The 20,443-nt window shown below is 39.3% G+C and overlaps 1 protein-coding gene across 8 annotated transcripts in view; it reads left to right on the top strand.

Annotated features, from left to right (window-relative positions):
* The window catches only part of gria4a (glutamate receptor, ionotropic, AMPA 4a), a 120,367-nt gene extending 100,125 nt beyond the window's left edge, over nt 1-20,242 (top strand). Inside the window, exons 15-18 of one of the 8 annotated variants that reach the window (XM_058080676.2) lie at nt 4,976-5,223; nt 11,224-11,338; nt 13,117-13,254; nt 16,924-20,242. In XM_058080676.2, the coding sequence (XP_057936659.2) occupies nt 4,976-5,223; nt 11,224-11,338; nt 13,117-13,254; nt 16,924-17,088 (666 nt within the window). In that variant the 3' untranslated portion in view covers nt 17,089-20,242. Of the gene's footprint in view, nt 1-4,975; nt 5,799-5,945; nt 8,546-8,584; nt 8,700-11,223; nt 11,339-13,116; nt 13,390-16,923 lie in introns of those variants that run through there. The other 7 variants (XM_058080675.2, XM_078792964.1, XM_058080677.2 and 4 more) reach the window with 7 other exon arrangements.
* The last annotated feature ends 201 nt before the right edge of the window (nt 20,243-20,443 follow it).

The following is a 20,443-nucleotide window of genomic DNA, read 5'->3' as shown; positions in this document are numbered from 1 at the left end:
AGATGGTTGGGACATGTCCAGAAGAGAGATAGTGAATATATTGGTAGAAGGATGCTGCCAGGTAGGAGGCGTAGAGGAAGACCAAAGAGGAGGTTTATGGTTGTAGTGACGGAGGACATGAGGGTAGTTGATGTGAGAGAGACAGATGCAGAAGACAGAGCTGGATGGAGGAGATTGGTTTGCTGTGGCGACCCATAGAAATGAAATTGTGGACCCCAAGATGTTTTCCTGGGCCCATATCAGGTACCATATGTAGTCAAAATCAGTTGGGTAATTTTTGACACTGCTAAAAACATACAGATGTACAACATATACGTACACTATGATGTTCTGTGCTTTATCTTAGCAGAGGTGACAAATGACAAGAGGGTGAAGTTAAATGACTGAGATGCTTGGCTTCGCACATTCACAACGTCCATCCTAAGATGGTGATAATAACATCTGTAGACATGAAGAACAACACCAAAAGTGCTGTGTCACACTCTAGAAATATTCATAAGTGCTTATATAGTCCAAATAACAGATTTAAAAGACACAAGTGTGTTGGGTGGCAGCTTGGATGAGTGGGGTAGTGGTGGTGGTGGCGGCTATCAGAGCAGACAGTTTTTGCTTCTGTGAACAGCTCTGGCATCATCAACATAACGAGCAGGCTAAAATCTGTGGAGGGTGAAAAAGCAATTTACTCCCCCACAGCTGAGGGGGATTCACCACCACCATTAATTATCTGTGTGTCTGTTTGTGTGACTGTGTGTGTGCACAAGCGTACATAAGCGTACTCAGACGCCTATGGATGCATGTGTGTGTGTGTGTGTGTGTGTCTATGTGTGTGTGTCATCTCCTCCTCTGAGCAGATTTGTGTGTCGATGTATAATTAAATGTGTTTTTCAAAGTGCGGATGCTTGAAGGTGAATTCCGGCATCCATTTACTCCCTCACTGGATCATTCATTGTTCAAGAATCTGGAAAGAGTCACTTCATATTGTCACACATCTTCCGTCCATCCGAGGTGCGGTATATTTGCACAGTCATCATTGCTGCATTTCCCTTACACACACACACACACACACACACACATATAGGTGCATTAGGCTGTCATTCAAGAACTGCATCAAAAATGTTACAATAACCTCAGATATTTAGTCATAATATGAGTGTTGACTTATTGTTAATAATTGTGTAGTCGTTCACTCATCTGACTTCTGTACCACGACTGGATCTAGAAATAAATAATTTTTAATGAAACTGTGCAAGTACAGTAATATTTATTTACTTAGGCGCACAGTTGGTTAACAAATGCAATATAAATGTGACTCAGCTTGAGGATGAGGATGGCTGAAGTAGTGTGGGCGTTAAGTAGTTGTTAGTGTGAAGGTTGTGTCTATGATGGACTTTGGAGGGCACACAAAGTCATAAAAAGGGAATGAGAGAGAGAAAGGTGAGTGGAGGCTTTTGCCGGGTGCTCTTGGATATGAGCGACATTATTATGGGATAGGTGTCCGTCACGCGTACACTGCAGACACAAACACACACCTCATTGGGTGCTGCTCTCAGTAGCGGAGCCACGTGGGGAATAACTATCGAGGGAGGAGGATGAGATGGTTGTATATCATGGCAGTTTGATTCCTCTGCTTGCTTTTATCACTCTTGAGTACAGTCGGCTCGCAAACAATCCATGACAACAATCCATACATGCAATTAATAGTAGGCACATAATGTAAACACGCACCGTCTAATGAGACCCAACACAAGAACTGCATCATTACAGATGGTACAAATCAATAGCATATTTTACTGTAAGACTGAACTGCATTAAACTGACAACTGCTTGAATTATTTTCATCCTTTCATTTAGCAAAAAGGGAGCTAAATGGAAGCACGCTATTTCAACATATGACATTGTAAACATAAGAACCCAGAAGCTGGCTGAGATATGCCAGGTTCATTCATTCATTCATTTTCTACCGCTTATCCTCACGAGGTGTCACAGAAGGTGCTGGAGCCTATCCCAGCTGTCTCAGCTGGGCGTGAGTCGCCAGCCAATCACAGGGCACATATAGACAAACAACCATTCACACTCACATTCATACCTATGGACAATTTGGAGTCGCCAATTAACCTAGCATGTTTTTGGAATGTGGGAGGAAACCGGAGTACCCGGAGAAAACCCACGCGTCCACGGGGAGAACATGCAAAATTCCAAGGGTGGAATTGAACTCCGGTTTTCTAGCTGTGAGGCCTGCGCTGATTCAATACATACATGGTCTTTATGTGTTCTTTTTATTTTTATGACATTATCAATACAATATACAGTACGGTATTTATAATGCAATATTATAATATAATTATCTATCACTATTTCCTTTGTATTTTCCCAACAATATGACTTTATATCCTTAATATATATACTTAATATATACTTTATATTGTATGAAAAAATATACACTATATTTAATTGTAAGAAACACTATATTTTGCTGTGGGGATGCTATACATCAGGGGTCTCAAACACGCCACTAGTTTGAGGCCCCCGCCTTGATATGAAAGTTTAATGTTAGGGCGGACCGCGCAAGTTTGATATGGATGCTGTATGGTACCATGTACCCAGAAAAAAATTATTACGTTTGATTAATGTTCATGTTAAAGGTTAAATAACTGTTAATAGTTGTCCTCCCTATCCGTGTGGAAGTGGTAAGTTTTTGGCTATTTAAGTTTAAAGGAAATAACTTGAAGGCTACTGTGCAAACATGCAAACTCCACACAGAGATAGCCGAAGGTGGAATTGAACTCTGTCTACTAGCTGTGAGGTTTAAGTGCTAACCACTCGTCCACCGTGCAGCCCCAGTCTATAACTTTATTTATGTTAATTATTACAGTTGCCTGTATCTTGTCATGGGTCCTTGAGTATGATATGCGCTTTATTGAAGAACCCCGATTTTAAAAGTTTGTCCAGGGTGTGGAGGGAGCAACCATCAATTTTCTGGGCGGTTGTGACAACCCTCTGGAGCGTCCTCTTCTCAGCCGCTGTACAGCTGGCATAGCGTACACACACAATGTATGTCGGCACACTCTCTATAGAGCACTGGTAAAAAATAAAAATAAAAAAAGACAGCAGCAGTTTTTGAGGGAGATAGTTCTTCCAGGGTAAGAAGTTTACTTCTCAGGAAGTAAACTGCTGCCATAGTGTTCCTGCTTGTAGGTAAGATTCTCCTTGATCTGAACTCCCAGGGAGCAGAAGTTGGAAACACTCTTCACATAATCCCCATCAATCATCTACAACTGAACGTCTGTCTAATATCCTCCTGCAAATGATGATCAGCTACTTTGTATTGACAGAATTAATGACCAGGATGTTGTCCTTACACCACCTGCTCAGTCGTACCACTTCTTCTCTGTATGCAGACTCATCTCCCCCATAGTGCAAACTTGATCACAGTGTCTGGAGTCTGGAGTGGGCGGGTGTACAGTAATGGGTGTAGAGGGTGTAAAAGTAGGGGGCTCAGCACGCAGCCAATTAATCTCTCAAAATGCTACTAAATGCCAAATACAAGCCGGTGTCACTACTTGAACTTCTACATCTGATCAGTAGATGAGATGGTTGCTCAAAAGCTTTTTTCATTCTCATGATTGTGTTGGCATGAAACAAAACCAGCATGATCACTGTTGAAACAGCAGATAACAGACATGAAAAGACAGTGTCCAATCTGAACCTATGACCAGTGTCATGTATGGTAATGGTAATGGTAATGGTTTTATTTCATTTGAACATGCATCAGATTACAATTGAGTGCATCCCATAATCAGTTCACAGTTCCACATGTCCAAAAGGAGTAGGAAGAAGCAAAGCTTATTAAATCCTACCCCTCCATCTGGTACTTTTACAATCAGTAACTTACATTTGTTCACTTCCTGCTTTCCCAATATAATTTTTTTAAAAAATATTATTTATTTAAATTAAATTATTACATTTTATTATATTAATTATATTATACATTTATAAATTTTTATTAATTATTTTTTTATTTTTTTATGTTTTTATTTTTTGTCACATACTGAAGTACAAGGTGATATGAGCATCCAATGACATAATGTGTACCATAGTAAGTGTCAATATAGTGATATATATAGCACATCATGACTGGTTCAAGACTCTTCATCCTTGTATTTAGCAAACATCAACTGCTTGTATTGTTTCTTGAATTGGCTCATCGTTGTGCATTGTTTGAGGGTCTTACTCAATCCATTCCATAGTTTGATTCCACATACTGAAATGCTATGGCTTTTTAACGTAGTCCTAGCATATAAGTGTTTCAAATGTACGTCTTCCCTGAGATCATATTTCTCCTCTCTTGTAGAGAAGTATTGGATGACATTTTTAGGTAATTGGTTATTTTTAGCCTTATGCATTATTTTAACTGTTTGGTGATGAACTATATCAGCAAGTTGAAGTATTTGTGATTTTAGAAAAAAGGAGTTAGTATGTTCTCTGTAGGCGTCTTGAAACTATGTATTGAAACTAAATTGAAGCCAAATGACACCATTAGATTTTGAGATTGGATTTGGATTTTTTTTTAATTAATAATAATACTGTGAATGAAAATGAACTAGATCATCATGTGTTTTCTCGTCTCTCGCCTCCAAACAGGCAGGAAGAGAGTTCACTCTGTGCATTGGTTTCATCACTTTGCCGTGTTTGTCACATAGAACAATGGCATGAACGGAGTGATCCTGATGACTTATAGAACAGAGGGAACCAAAGTTATTGTTTAGCCTTTAGCCTGTCCGTCAGGCTAGCATTACAGCTATACTTTATTTTGCTGCGCCACAGCCTCCATCTCTCTCTAAAGCAGCTAGTGGTAATATGCAGCTCCGCACACAGTCTACACTGCTTGCTTGTTCCAGTAACAAAAGGAAAAAAAAAAAAAATTTCACATTAATTCATTTCTGCTTATTGTTCTCTTGCCCTTCATTTTATTCAGAGGTCCAAAATAGCTGTATATGAGAAGATGTGGTCATACATGAAGTCGGCCGAGCCAACTGTCTTCACCAAAACCACAGCCGAGGGCGTAGCAAGGGTGCGCAAATCCAAGGGGAAGTACGCCTTCCTCCTGGAGTCCACCATGAACGAGTACACGGAGCAGCGCAAGCCTTGCGACACCATGAAAGTTGGCGGGAACCTGGACTCCAAAGGATATGGAATTGCCACACCCAAAGGCTCACAGTTAAGGTAGGTGGAGTAGTGTAACAATAGGAAACAGTAACAATGGTGATACTGTGCTATTGCTGCGATATTCCACCTTCCCTGCTGTGCCTTTTATATACTACTACTGCCATTGCTGTCCGGTGGAAACCTCTCATCATCATAATTTGACCTAACTCGACCCTTTTAACACACCCACTGATGCCAGGGTACGCTAGGGATGAGTTTACAACGAGTATCCGTTACAGAGAGGGCTGGCGCCGAAGCGCACCATCTCAAACCAGTGTGTGTGTGCACCACTGTGGAAGCCTGAATCCAGCCTTTGCTGATAGCGGGACTCATTTAGTGATAAACTCCTCCCTGTGAAACACGTAAACCGCGGATGCCCAAAGTGCAGCGCGGGGGCCATTTGTGGACTGCAATTTTTATGGTAATGGTAATGGTTTTATTTCATTTGAACATGCATCAGATTACAATTGAGTGTATCCCATAATCAGTTCACAGTTCCACATGTCCAAAAGGAACTTAGGAATCGTAGGAATCTGGTACTTTTACAATCAGTAACTGTTACATTTGTTCACTTCCTGCTTTCCATAGTACAGGTTTTTATGTAATAAAATGTAATAATGTAGCAATAATGACCAAAATCACAGTGTTGTCTCAAAGCTTATTAAATCCTACCCCTCCATCTGGTACTTTTACAATCAGTAACTGTTACATTTGTTCACTTCCTGCTTTCCATAATACAGTTTAAGGTTTCTTTTTTTTTTTAAATAATGTACCTCGTACCGAAGTATTATTTGCCTGAGATCGGCACATTGTAGAAACAAAATATCAAATAAAACAGGATTTCTTGTTGATATTATACTATAGTATATACTATAGTTGATATTAAAAACTAAGTACATAATAAGCAATAAATATAGCAACTTCTGATCAGTCCATGTCAATTTCAGACTTAAGATAATGTACCGATTTAAGCCGTAAAATGTTCCATAAAATCATGCGGTTCCAGTTTATACCCCGCCTATTCCGAGTACCGATACAAATACAAATGATTTAAAAGGGGCGAACAGATACGGATACGTCGTCCCTAGCGTACATCCTCATCAGTGTCTGTCACAAGTCATCACAGGCTGACTATTTTGTGCTTAAAAACATGACAAGTTTCCACCCAGCAGCAGCCTTATTAATATTTTAAAATGTGTAGACTCTCATCACCCCTCCTTTTGATCACCTTGACTCTTCCTGTCTCAGTGCTTCTTTTTTCCCATTTTTACGTTTTCCATCATCCTGTCCTGTGTCACGTTCGGTTGGTCAAACATTATTTCCTTCCACAGGGCCTCCTCTCAGGTAACACTGTCCACGTGTCTGCTGTCATGTCTCTTGTGACCCCCCCCCCTTCATGCTTAGAGATTACAATGATGACAAAGTAGATATAATATGTGAAGTAACTATGAGAAGAGGCAAAATTTCCTGCCGCTACGTCCACAACCAACAGGGGGAAATTATAGAGGAACAGATATGACTGACTAGAGGGGCACGAGTAATGGGGGACATGAGCTGATTACAAAGTTGGCTTGGTTGCCAAATCTCCAAAGCCAGACGTCTTTATGAAGTTTTTATTGAGATTGACTTAGTAAAATCAAAACCAAAAATTTTTTTTTTCCCTCAGCAGACATTTGTTTGGCAATAAAAAGGTGACATATCCTTGCAATACTCTCACAAAGTGTCTGATGAGGGAAAGAGAGGAGTCGGACAATTTGTCTTCTCTCTCTTTATCATACTTTTTGCCTCATGAAAAGACAAAGCAACATGCCTGTCCTATAATTCCCCCTTGTGTTTATGTCATATATCTGGGCTTTATCGCTTTCTGCTTTCAAAAAGTGTTTTTTTTTTATGAGGGTAAGGTGACAGCCAGTGAGTGGGAGGTCTATTCTCCCAGGACAATCTTGTTCTTGTCTCGAGCTTCTCTCAATCAGCCTAAACATGAACTGGCAACACGGCTGGGAGCTAGTAGCGTGCACGTGAGACTGCCTCTGCTCATGGTGTCATCTTAGTCACAAGAAATATACTCTGATGATTATAGTCATATGCAAGTAGAGATGATGGTGATATTGATATGTGACTGTTATTGTATGACTCATTTTTGAACTTTGTCTTTTTCATCCATTGCTCTGTCATCCGATCATAGTTTGTGGATTAGATCACCCCAGAGAACACTGTCTTGATTCATATCTCTTAACTCTATTATGAGTTAGTTTCCCTTCTAAAATAAACATTAATTCTAGTAAAATAGTTCCATCATGCATTGTTAATTTGCATACATTTTTGCTTAAATCAACCATTTTCAGCGATAAATATGGCTAAATAAACTAAAATATAAATACAGTATAAGAAATTCTGCTCATTAGGTGTCAGTCATGTTACTGTAATGTTCAAAGAGACACCCATGTGACGGACTAGATGGCCAATCGGCTTTTATTGCAGTTATCTCACAACAAGCACATTAAGCCTCAATAAAAACGGGCTACTGTTGCAGCCGAAAACCACACCAGACTAAAACTTAACTCACTTTCTGTCCGCCCGCCACTCTGCTTTCCTAGCACTGGAACACACTTGATAGCAACACACGCAAGCACAAGTCTTATTTATCTGAAATGGCTTATTTTCTGTTGCTATATTGGCTAATGAAAGTATAATGATGACAATAAGGGGGGCTCTAATACAAAACTGGTTTTCTGTGCTCTAACTATGGAAATGCTCCATTTATAAATAAATAATCATACTTAACGGAATTTCACTTCCTTACATATATTTATGGTAGGAATTCATACTTTTCAATTTTATGTTAAAACACTAAAGGGAACTGAAAATATGAACGTTTAGGGCAGAAATGCTCGATATTTAGCCTTTTGTCCCTGACTTCTGTTTGGAGGTGAATCACCTCAGGGGTGTGAGGAAACTGGAGACATACACACACACACACACACTTTTCCACTAGCAGGAAGGTAGTAAAGCAGCAGGAGGGGACAAGAGCTCCATCAGCAGGATGCAGACCTGTTCAGTACACCGTACCGCAGCAATCTGACACACGGATAGAGTACATCAAGATAAGAGCACAAAAAGTTTTTTCTGTAAAATATATTTCGATTCGATAGAGAGTCAAAGAGATAAAGTGAGAGAGTGTTGTCTGAGGCGCTTCACATCTTTGTACCCTCCAACCGCTCTTAGTTCCCGTCCCTTTGCTCCCTTGTCCCAACCCACACCTTCCTCTGCCTGGTTCTGGTCCCCATCCAGCTCGTCTGTCTGTCCTTTCATCCTTTGCTCTGACCAAATATCTTATCTGTACCCCCCATTCCCCCCTCCTCCTTTTTTTTACCTTAAGAAATGCGGTCAACCTGGCCGTGCTAAAGCTCAACGAGCAGGGCCTGTTGGACAAATTGAAAAACAAGTGGTGGTATGACAAAGGAGAATGTGGCAGCGGGGGAGGGGATTCCAAGGTTAGCCCTCTCTGTCTGCCCACCCCCACCCTGAAGGAACAGGGGCCAATCACCGGCTGGGGAGCCCGCGATGGCCCCTGTCCTGGGAGAGTAATGCAAGCATCTGCCCTGGTGAAGAGCGTAAGCAAAGGGCAAAAGTGATGCCCTGAAACCTCCTGAGACGCCTCGCGTCTTCTCACAGAGACTCAGTGTTGCAGCTGTTGTCAACGATGTGCACCTTTTTTTTTCCACTTAAAAAGGTTCAGAGCCTTTGACAAGGGTACAACGCTTAAGCATACTGAAAGATAAATATTGGAGCAAAAAATATGATGGCACCAACACATAGTTGGCAGTACTACGGTGCTACATTTCTAAAAGAGAGACGCGAGGTGCGAAGGAGGTTCTGTGCTGGAATGGATTCAAGAAGACCATTTGCAATTACTGGAAAGGCAGGAATGTTCGCCTCCTAGTGGCAAGTCCAGGGGAATATGAAAGTGGAAGGCGCATTAAGATTGGATATCACAATCTGTTAAAATGGCCTTTAACAGAGCTTTTTTAATTCTATGTGGTTCTTATTTATTTATCATTTTTCATCAGTGTAATAATGCACTTTAACTGAAAGACCATGTATAGCAGGGGTCTCAAACTCAATTTAGTTGGGGGGCCACTGGAGCTAGGGTCTGGGTGAGACTGGGCCGCATTAGGTTTTCCAAAAAAAAAAAAAAAAAAAAAATTCGCTATGGTTCCAATTTTCTACAATAAAAGCTCTGATAAAACATTCCACTGTTCTCAAATATCTTACTTTTTATTTTTCTACACAAAATAAGATGAAAAATAAATAAACAAATTAAGAATAAAGAAAATCAATAAATCAGTAATAAATAAATAAATCTAATAAAAATAATAAAAGGGCAAATAATAAAAACTTAAGAAACCACATATAGTTGGTGGGTAGACAAATTATTTTTTTCAGATAAAAATTAACAAAGCATTATTAGAGCCCTGTAGACATGACAAAACACGACTATAGTCACATTTATACTCTTTTTATTTACAACATATTGCGCAACTGCAGGGTCTTGAGACACATGCTAACTCGCAAACTAGAGAGCTAGCGACCTAAACGGTAAGCCTTCAAGTTATTTCCTTTAAACTTAAATAGCCAAAAACTTACCACTTCCACACGGATAGGGAGGATAACTATTAACAGTTATTTAACCTTTAACATGAACATTAATCAAAGGTAATAATTTTTTCTGGGTACATGATACCATACAGCATCCATATCAAACTTGCGCGGACCACACTAACATTCAACTTTCATATCAAGGCGGGGGCCTCAAACTAGTGTACTGCGGGCCACATTTGGCCCGTGGGCCGTGTGTTTGAGACCCCTGATGTATAGCAACCCAATAGCAAAATATAGTGTTTCTTACAATTAAATATAGTGTATATCTTTTCATACAATATAAAGTATATATTAAGGATATAAAGTCACATTGTTGGGAAAATACATAGGAAATAGTGATAGATAATTATATTATAATATTGCATTATAAATACCGTACTGTATATAGTATTGATAATCATGACAAAATGTCATAAAAATAAAAAGAACACATAAAGACAAAAAATATATATAAATTGAATCAGGCTTCACGGCAGTCAAGTGGTTAGCGCGCAGGCCTCACAGCTAGAAAACCGGAGTTCAATGCCACCCATCTCTATGTGGAATTTGCATGTTCTCCCCGTGCATGAGTGGGTTTTACTCCGGTTTCCTCCCACATTCCAAAAACATGCTAGGTTAATTGGCGACTCCAAATTGTCCATAGGTATGAATGTGAGTGTGAATGGTTGTTTGTCTATATGTACCCTGTGATTGGCTGGCCACCAGTCCAGGGTGTACCCCGCCTCTCGCGCAAAGACAGCTGGGATAGGCTCCAGCATGCCCGCGACCCTCGTGACAATAAGCGGTAGAAAATGAATGAATTAATGTATTGAATCATTAATATTAATATTATAAGATAAATAGTATATAGTTACAGTATAACCGTAAAGAGATATTATATTGTATTCCAATAATTAGTTTCCATTTATTTGACTAAGTGCTCTATAAAGAGTCAAAATCAACCTTCATTTTTAAAACATATTGCTACATATAGGAATGAAGTAACAATATACTACAAAAGGTGATCAGAGCCTAGGCTGAATATTTCTGCCTTGACAGTATTTGCGTGTGCTTTGCTAAAGTAACATCTAGGGTAGTATGGTTGCGTTACATAAAGTGACAAAGGTGGGTCCCACTCATATGTCTGTAGCTCGCTTAGCTCCTTCTCCCCCGCCCCAGCCCCTCTTCAACGAGCATACACACATGTACTCAGTGGGAGCCAGGCTAGGTCACTTGGTATATACGTATATGAGATGAAAGTACTTTTTTTTTTCCACTATGTGACTGAGCTGTACTATGCATATGTGAAAGAATTTACTGTAATAACATAAAATAACATGACCTATGATGTTATTTATGTTATTTTTACACGCAAAGAACCCCGGTAAACCTTGCCGTTTTGAAACTGAGCGAAGCAGGCGTCTTAGACAAACTGAAAAACAAATGGTGGTATGACAAGGGAGAATGTGGACCCAAGGACTCTGGAAGTAAGGTCAGTCTCACGCTGCTGAAGCATAGAATGCTAGCCTGAAACTCTCATTCTCAACATGCTCCAGATTAATGCAACTATACTGTCCCACCAACACCTTTTCACTTTGCTTTGCTAATGAAAAATGATTGTGCATATTCTGATGGTGGATGATATTCGGCTAAAAATTAAGTCTCTTGTTCTGTTTCTGCAGCAATCTGTGGCAAGCAAACTCATTTAATTGCAGCTAGCATCAGAAATAAATGCAATTACGCATCGCTGATTGTCATCAGAATATCGTCACATTCATGTCTCATTTTCAAACCCTCATTTGAAAAGCCAAAACTCATTTTTGCAACAATGAAAAGTGTTGTTTGCCTCTTTCCAATGTAATTAACATGGACTTTTGAATTTTAGATATGAACACAATATATTTATCATAATAAAGTAATGCAAATACAGTGGTACCTCACAATTCAAACACCAAAAAATTAGGAAAATGCCTTAAGACTCACTCAACAACTCAGAGGTGGAGGTCACATGACACACAACGTCACAGCAGTGATATTTTTCTACATAGACCGATACAAAATGGAGGGTAGTGAAGCATACAAATGTATTCAAAAGTCAAATTGCATGCTTAATACGACAAATTCATATAGAGATACTCTATATTATCTTTTTACCGATATCGCCCAGTACTTCAATCCAATATCAACAGATAAAGAGCTCCCTAAAATTAATGTCAGATCACATCTTGTGTCAAGAACACAAATTATTTCAATTAATTTCAATTTAATTGTGAGTTGAATTTACTTGAGCTAATTAGTTCAACTAAATTAAAAGTGAGTTGAGATTACTTGAGTTCTATTGTTGATACAAAAATATTTGTTTATTTGACCTAATAAAGAAAGTTCCCAAAAAAAAAGCAATAAGTCACGTGAACTTGGTCTTTTAAGTTGGAGAAACTTCGTTGTGAGTTGAAATGACTTAAAATAATTTGCTAGATTTAATCAAAATTTTAAGGCAGCAGGTTACAAATTATTTTAAATTGAGTCATTTTTTTTGGAATTGATTATGTTTGAATTTTTCTGAGGTTCCACTGTAAATGCAATCCAACAAATACATTGCATACATTATTGTAGTTTTTTTTTTTGCTTCCAATAGTTACTGTCTTGAAATTAATTATTTACAAAAAATCAATACTAGTATTCCCTAATATTTAAATTAATTAAATTACTTGTTTTTTACAATTGCTCACTTATTGTAAAAAAAAATATTTCATGGTTAATGTAATGTCATGAGCAGGATGACATTTTTAGTTTGCTAAAGCATAACACATGCAAGCTGCTTTTGGATGTTTTGATTCAGTAAAGTTGAGTGACATGCTGAAGTGAACACTGATTCACAACCATTTGAAATTAAACTTTATTGACACAATGATGCTAGACTATGTAGTAGTAGTGGTAGAAACTTCATTGTAGGTGTAGAATGTAGTTTATTTATATGTTTATATGTAGTTTAATGTGTTTATTATGGAGCAAATGACAAATGCATGCCATATCTATGACATATTTATTGACTGTTTATTGATTACAATTAAACGTGTCTAACCCGTTTACCCTTTTTTCCCTTCGTTTCCCCCCCCTTTAAACTTGCTCTCCATCTCTCTCTCTCTGATTCTTCTTTCTCTCGTCCTTTCATTTTTCTTTCCTTCTCGTTCTTTCACGCTAATACCCATGAACAACATCCTCCATCCTCGACCCCCCGACCCCCCGACCCTCTTTGCCTGCTCTCCACAGGACAAGTCGTCCCAAGCCCTGAGCCTGTCTAACGTGGCCGGGGTCTTCTACATCCTTGTGGGCGGCCTGGGCCTCGCCATGCTTGTGGCGCTGGTCGAGTTCTGTTACAAGTCGAGAGCCGAGGCCAAGCGTATGAAGGTGGACCTTAGCCCCCCCCACTGCCCCAGCCCCTCCCCCAGCACCCAGAATCTAGCCACTTATAGGGAGGGGTACAACGTGTACGGCTCCGAGGGGGTCAAGATCTAGGGGTAGGATTTAGAGGCTGCCGTCTAGGTGGGCTCATGATGGTGGTCATCGTAGTGGTGCTGTCCATGTTTTTGTTCATGCCAGAGGCTGTCATCGCAGAACCATGTTGTTCTTCATCTGCTCATGAATACATGCGGCCAAGCATTGTGGAACCAATCACCTTATTTTGGACCATTTTGGCTTATTTTGGCTTATGTGTATAATATTTAATGGCATTTTTAGTTGTTTTTTTTTGGTTCTGCTAGATTTGGTTCCATCGTCTTTGGCTGCAATTGATGATGATGTTGCTGAAAATGATGATGACGGTGATGCTCATCGCTAATAACATGACAAGGCAACTGCATTGTACTCTTAATAATGAACAAAACTATGGCATAGGGATGCACAACTTCATCAATGCATGCTGGCAATTTTATGAAAAAAATCACTCTTCTTATGTTTCACGCATATATTGTAAATGAGTACTCGATTCGGTATATTCTTTACACGAATATCCTGCCATCAATGTTTTATACATGGCTTTCCTCTCATTAAAACATGTCAGCTTCCAGCTACAAATTAATTAGCTTCTGTGAGTATGGCAGCTTCCATTAGTTCTAACTTCTCACTCCAACATTTTCAGCACTGATCCGATAGAAGCCTGTAAGATGTCTTGCTGGCTATTTTTACATTGGAGCCACTGGGTTCACTTCACAAGCATCAGCAATTACAATAGAAGCATGTCACGTAAAAAAAAACAAAAAAAAAAAAAAAAACAGGAAAGGTTTTTCTTTGAAATGTGTCATGTACAACAAACCCACTAAAACACTGCTGTATGTAAGCCAGAAATAATAATATTGTACTTTTGAGACCATTTTATAACTTGTTGTGATGTAAACCGGCTGCCAAAATAACACCGTTTTTTAAATTGCTTTTCATTTCTAAATTGTCTTGTGTAAACATGCCAGAGGGGAAATGCATTCCCACTAGAAAATCAAATGTAAGCCAAATACTCACTCACAAGGTGTGGGGAACTTGCAGTAAAACAGCATTGTATACTGAAGTCATGGCACATCAACATACCTTAATGCTGTGGTGCAGTGTGAGTGCAGGCCAGCAGGGGACAGGAGAGGGAGGCTGATATCACCGCAGCGGTATCGTTCAAATGGCCACATATATACAGAAGTGCTTTTGTAAATTCATAGCAGTGGTCGCTTAAAGCCAGCATCGTTTGTCTCATTTTATGCGTTCATAAAGTGGAGTTGTGCATCCCTCACATAATTCAGCCCTGACATCTTGAAAACAGCCCCGTTACTTAGCATCGCTGCTGGGAAAAACTGATAAACACTTCATGTAGTGCAGCTATTTAATGATGTTTCTTAAAAAAAGTAGAGTGGCGAGTGCAAGTTCTTGAATGTAAAAGTACCAAACCATTAGTCCACCAGTAGCGCTGTTGTTTTAATACACTTTGAGTATACAGTACTCACACTAGGCAAACACAAAGTCCTGTATGTGTGGCAAGTGGGAGTGCACCAATCATTCATTCATTCATGCTGGAACCTATCCCAGCTATCCCTATCCCAGTTTTCAGGCAATAGGCGAAGCACACCCTTGACTGGTCGCCAGCCAATCACAGGGCAGTGCACCAATCCACGTTGACCCTGAGATTTCGCTTCTATTATTTGTTATTATTATTTGTTATTATTATTTGTTGTTTTTTCACTGTTCCTGGCATGGCTCAGGTGGTAAAAGTTGCCGTCTGCCAAACTGAAGGTTGAGGGTTCAATCCTCAGACCTCCTGTGATCATGTCGAAGTACCCTTGGGCAAGATACTGAACCTTTTGAGTACTCTGGAGGTGGAAAAGCGCTATACAAGAAAGACCATTTTAGAGTTAGCATTGATAAAAGATATATCCCATGTTGGAATATTTCTTTTTGGTATATTTAATATTTCTACCTACTGGTTTTGGAAGGTCTAATCTATGAAGGAGTCGCACATGGAGGCTGACAATTCATACTGCTTTCACTCAGTTCGCAAACATCATAAAGTAGCATGTACATATGAAGTGTCCCCCCTACTGTGAGCAGTATAGTGACTGACTCCCTCTCTATAAATCCCAATCCCTGAAAAATAATTTTCTCCTTCCTGTTTTCTTTTGTCTTTCTCAAATCCTCACTTTGCCCAATTTTGGAATCACTTCAAGCACAATTCCTCCACAGAATTGCATGGACGCTAATGAAATGCAGATGTCTACAATGCAAATCCTTCTGTCTGCTTGCCTGTATTGCCTTGCAGTTTTGCATTTATTGAATATGTTTGCTTTGCAGTGTGACACCCCTTTTGTGAGACCCATCGTTTGGGGGGGTGCATTCACACCAGGAATTCTGCTTGATAAATCTATCATTGTTCAGTTTTGTGTTATGTTATGCATTAAATATGTAAATATGATATCATAATAATGAATGCAAAAATTAATCAAATTCTAAAATTCTAATTTAAACTTTCGTTTTTTTTGTGTAGCTTACGTGAATTCAAACTGTGATGCCCCTTTTCTATTGCACGGTACCTACTAATCTACTCTCTACTGGCACTACTGGCAAATAGACATAGACTTTCTTTATTGTCATTGCACAATAACACAGCAGTGAAATTGCCAACGAAATGTCGTTGCCTAACTCTTGTGTAATAATACATAATAAATAATAATGTGGAGAATAAATAGAGTACTACAGCCAAGTACTACAGCCAAACCAAAACCGCAGTTTTCATACGAGTCGGTTTTCGTCTAAACTTTTTGCCTAAATTGTGCCTAGATTTTTTTGGACAATATTGCATGTATGCCAAAACATACATGCCAAGCTAAAAATAACCCGCTATGGGGCCAAAAAAGTTGCGAGGGACAGCAATTTGATAAAGAAGGTTCGAAACACTATTGTATTTGATCGATTATTTTGCATTGTTTTCTGCATGTACAAAAGCAATTATTGAGTAGAAATGAGGCTGCGTGGTGGATGAGTGGTTACCGCAGAGACATAGGTTTGATTCCCTGCTCGGGCATATCTGTGTGGAGTTTGCATGTTCTCCCCGTGTTTTCTCCGGGTACTCCGGTTTCCATCCATAGGTATGAATGTGAGTGTGAATGGTTGTTTGTCTATATGTGCCCTGTGATTGGCTAGCGACCAGTCCATGGTGTACCCCGCCTCTCGCCCGAAGACAGCTGGGATAGGCTCCAGCATGCCCGCGACCCTTGTGAGGATAAGCGGTCCAGAAAATGGATTGATGACTAGAAAAGATATTAATAATAAACATATACGGTACTGTTAGCTTCGCCTGTTGTGTCTTAGCTTTGGTACTGTTTCAAAGTGGGAACCCACCCACACCAAAACGGGGCAAGCAGAGTTGAGTCGAACCGGTGTGACTGCACTTTTTCCCAACTTTATACTAGCTTATATGTGTGATATATGTCGAGACCCATGCATGCCTATTGAAATGAATGTTTACGTGTTGTTTTGTCTTTGATACAGGATTTAGTACGTACCCACTAAATTTTTAACAACCTAGTTTTATCTTTCCTCATTTAGCTGTCATTCTCTGAAGCCATGCGAAACAAGGCCCGTCTTTCCATCACAGGAAGCGTGGGGGAGAACGGCCGTGTTCTAACGCCAGACTGCCCCAAAGCCGTGCACACTGGCCACGCCTCCCTCCGCCACCCCGGCCTTGCAGTGGTCTCTTCCGGACTGCCCTAAAAACCAAAAAAACCCAGCGTGCCTTAGTGACACACAAACGTGCAGACTTTCACTGAAGGATCACTCACATATCCATGACTTTATCCTCAGATGCCATACATTTTGACATTTTTTCTTGTTGCCTCTGACTTATTTTACTTGAGAAAGTGAAATAGAACACAAACTGAAAAAAAAAACCTTAATGGCTACAGATGGCTGCACCAACCCTTTTTTTTTTTGGTTATTTTTAGAAGATTGGAACTAATAAGAAAGCCAGCATGTATTCAAAACTCTGAGCTTTATCATCTTCATGATGCTGAAGAAAAACTCCCAACCAACCCAGTCTTCATTGGACAGTCTCGGCCAGTAAAACCACACATCTCAGCAACGCCTTACAAAGACTGATCTGTTCATCTACGTTATCATCATGCCTGCAAAAGACTCTCTACCAGGTATATCCTCCCCTTAGAAGACCAGAAAACTGTAAGCTTGAACTTTTGGACTGTGCAAACTTTGCCATGGACTCAAAATGAAGGACAAAGCTTTCTTACTCTTCACGTAGAATGAACAGACAAAACCTCCAACATACTGTATGTATGTGGCCAATGTGGGCCATAGAATCCACAAGGGGTTTGTATCGGAAACACATCAGTAGTCTTTCATCAATAGCTTCATCATCTAGAAATGCTAATTAGGTGAGTATTGCTTTTTGCTGCAAGAAAACACTAAGAGTTCAGCTGTATGTACAAAGATGTTAGGGAAACGAATGGGAAATGGCAAATTAGTTCTCAAGACTCGACACTGGGACCTCATGGAGGGTTTGGAAATAACCAAAGCAAGTTCAACTTTTTCCCCAGATTGTTGACCCTGTTCTGTTGAGACCGGTACACCGTTTTGGTCTACAGTCTCTTAGGGCACAGTCACATTAGACAATTTATACTACACACACGGCTCCAGCATACATTAAATTCCCCACCAATTAATGATAAGCACCTCCTTGCACAATAGAAATAAACAGAAACACAAAAAAATCAGCCAAAAAGTCAGGAAATTGTATTATGAAGAAATACATATACTGTAAGTAGCAGCCCAGTGTGAGTGTGCCCTCAGTTCAAGTCTGAAGCTAATTGGTTTTATTACATTAGACTTTTTCTTGCCAGATGTGGATGAAAGACAGCTGATCTGTAAACTCAAAAACAGTTGCATAGGTAGGACACAAGAGCCATGCAGGTTAAAAATGAAGAAATAATCTTTGCACATTTGCAAACACTGCGTGTCCCAATGTAGTCGACCGGGTTGCAAACCATGACTCTATAATGTGAAAGCATAAGAACATGTATTCTACTGTACATCCAATTTCTCTCGGGTAATAAAGAGAGTTTAGCGTTATGAAAAACATCATATCAGATAGCTTGCTTTTTAAAAAACAGTTGTAAATAACGTGTAGTAAAAGTCACATTGTCTTTTTTAAAACATCCTAGATAATAATCCATTGCAATAACAAGTACAAACTAAAAATGCCACTACTTGTAATTATAAAACAAATCTTTTTTTTATAAAACGACATAAATATATATATATATATATACAAATGAATATATATACACATCTATAGAGATCTATAGAGAACATGGATCAGATTGTCAGAGGCCATGGCATACATTCTGTTATATGGCTGTTTTTCATAACTTGACAATATTAATATGCCACAGTCTTTATGAGTCCCACTCAACACTGAATGTCCATTTAACACCGAGCACCCCCCCTACCCCGGGCCCTCTCCATACACACACACACACATATTGTTGCAGACACAGGGTCAATAATTTCATCCAGCACAGCAAAAGGGGTGCTTATGGTTTCATCTACTTTACCGTTATTTCCTCATGGCTCCGCATTGTTTCCAGATGATTTTACACTGAAGTGAAATGCCAGTCGGTGCACACGTCCCTGAAGAATGAAAGCGTCAGTTGCTTCAACTGTGGGATCAATGAGAGCACAGAGAAAATGAGCCACAGTGTTTGGAGCGTGTCACATTTGTTGCATCTCATGTTGCCTCAAAGCGAAGTCCACTAAACATGTCAACCCTAGACAAGATCACGTTGAAGGATTTATTGGCTGTGCAGATGTATTGATCCACATATTTTCCCTGAAGCGCCAATGTTTACCTGCTGATATGTGAAATAAATGTGTATTAAAGGTGGTTCCATAGAGTCACACGATTGAACTCATTCTCACTGATAAACATTGTGTTTTCCCTATACCACAGGGGAAATAAAGTTTCATCCCAGGATGATTCAAATAGTATCACCACCCACGGTATCACAATTTTGTAGATAAAAACTAGGGTTTCCATAATTGAGGTTTGCATGGATGAACGGCTGTAACTGATGTCATGTGTTCTTCTTCAGACTGCAAAGTGACTCAACAGCGCCTCCGCTGGTTGCAGCCAATTAGTGCACTCATTTCCTTGAAGCTAAATAAATCAACACTCAATTTCATTTTTAGAAAGCAATATAATTAAGGAAAATTGTTCACATTTTTTAATTTAAATTAAAAAAATATTTTTTAATTTAAATTAAAAATGTATGAAAAAAATCCCGGAGCATTACATTAAGAATAATTAAAAATGTGTTATTTGGCACTACAAGTTCAGCATGTACATGGAGTACATGTCATCCTCCATCTCACCTTTGAACTTTTACCCCCGCCCAACCTTGTCACTGTTTCCACAGTCTTGCTGCATCATTGTGACACACAACACTTCTTTAAAAAAGACACACTACCCCATTACCACAAAAAAGGAGCGTATACGTGAATTGACATTATAAGGCAGCAAATGACAATCTGAGTTCCTTCTGCCGTTGTGCTCTTGTCCCTGCCTTTCATCAGTCAGCCATTTTTTTCCAAATGTTAACTTGTGTCACACTCAAAACTGTCAAACACGCAAATAAAATTCTAAAACATCATCGTGATGAGAGGGTTTGGAATAGAATTGTGTGTATGTGAGAAATATACTTTGACAAATAGCGACTTGATTGATGTATTGATTGATTTCATGCCTCAATCACAAAAAACGTGACTGCTGGGCTTTTACACACATTTACACGTTTTCAGTTTCTGTCTTTACATGTGGTCCCTTGTTTTCTTGTAAACATTAAAGCTGAACATCTTCTCTTTGTGCGTGTTTATTTATAATACACAGTACAGATGTTACTGAGCTCTGTGGATTGACACTTGCAACAATGCACGGCCCTTTAATCTAGATATTCTTTATAAAAAGGAACACAGGTGAGTCAAAATGCACCTCATCACCTCATCCAGCAGCATGGTGTCAACCAGAAAAATGTATAATAAATGACAATAAGCTGATAAA

This window comes from Doryrhamphus excisus, linkage group LG8 (genome assembly GCF_037039965.1).
Source record: "Doryrhamphus excisus strain RoL-2023G ecotype Guam linkage group LG8, RoL_Dexc_Guam_v1.1, whole genome shotgun sequence".
Taxonomy (NCBI): Eukaryota; Metazoa; Chordata; class Actinopteri; order Syngnathiformes; family Syngnathidae; genus Doryrhamphus; species Doryrhamphus excisus.
The sequence above is the reverse complement of the archived record's forward strand: the minus strand, read 5'-3'. Positions and strand labels throughout refer to the sequence as shown.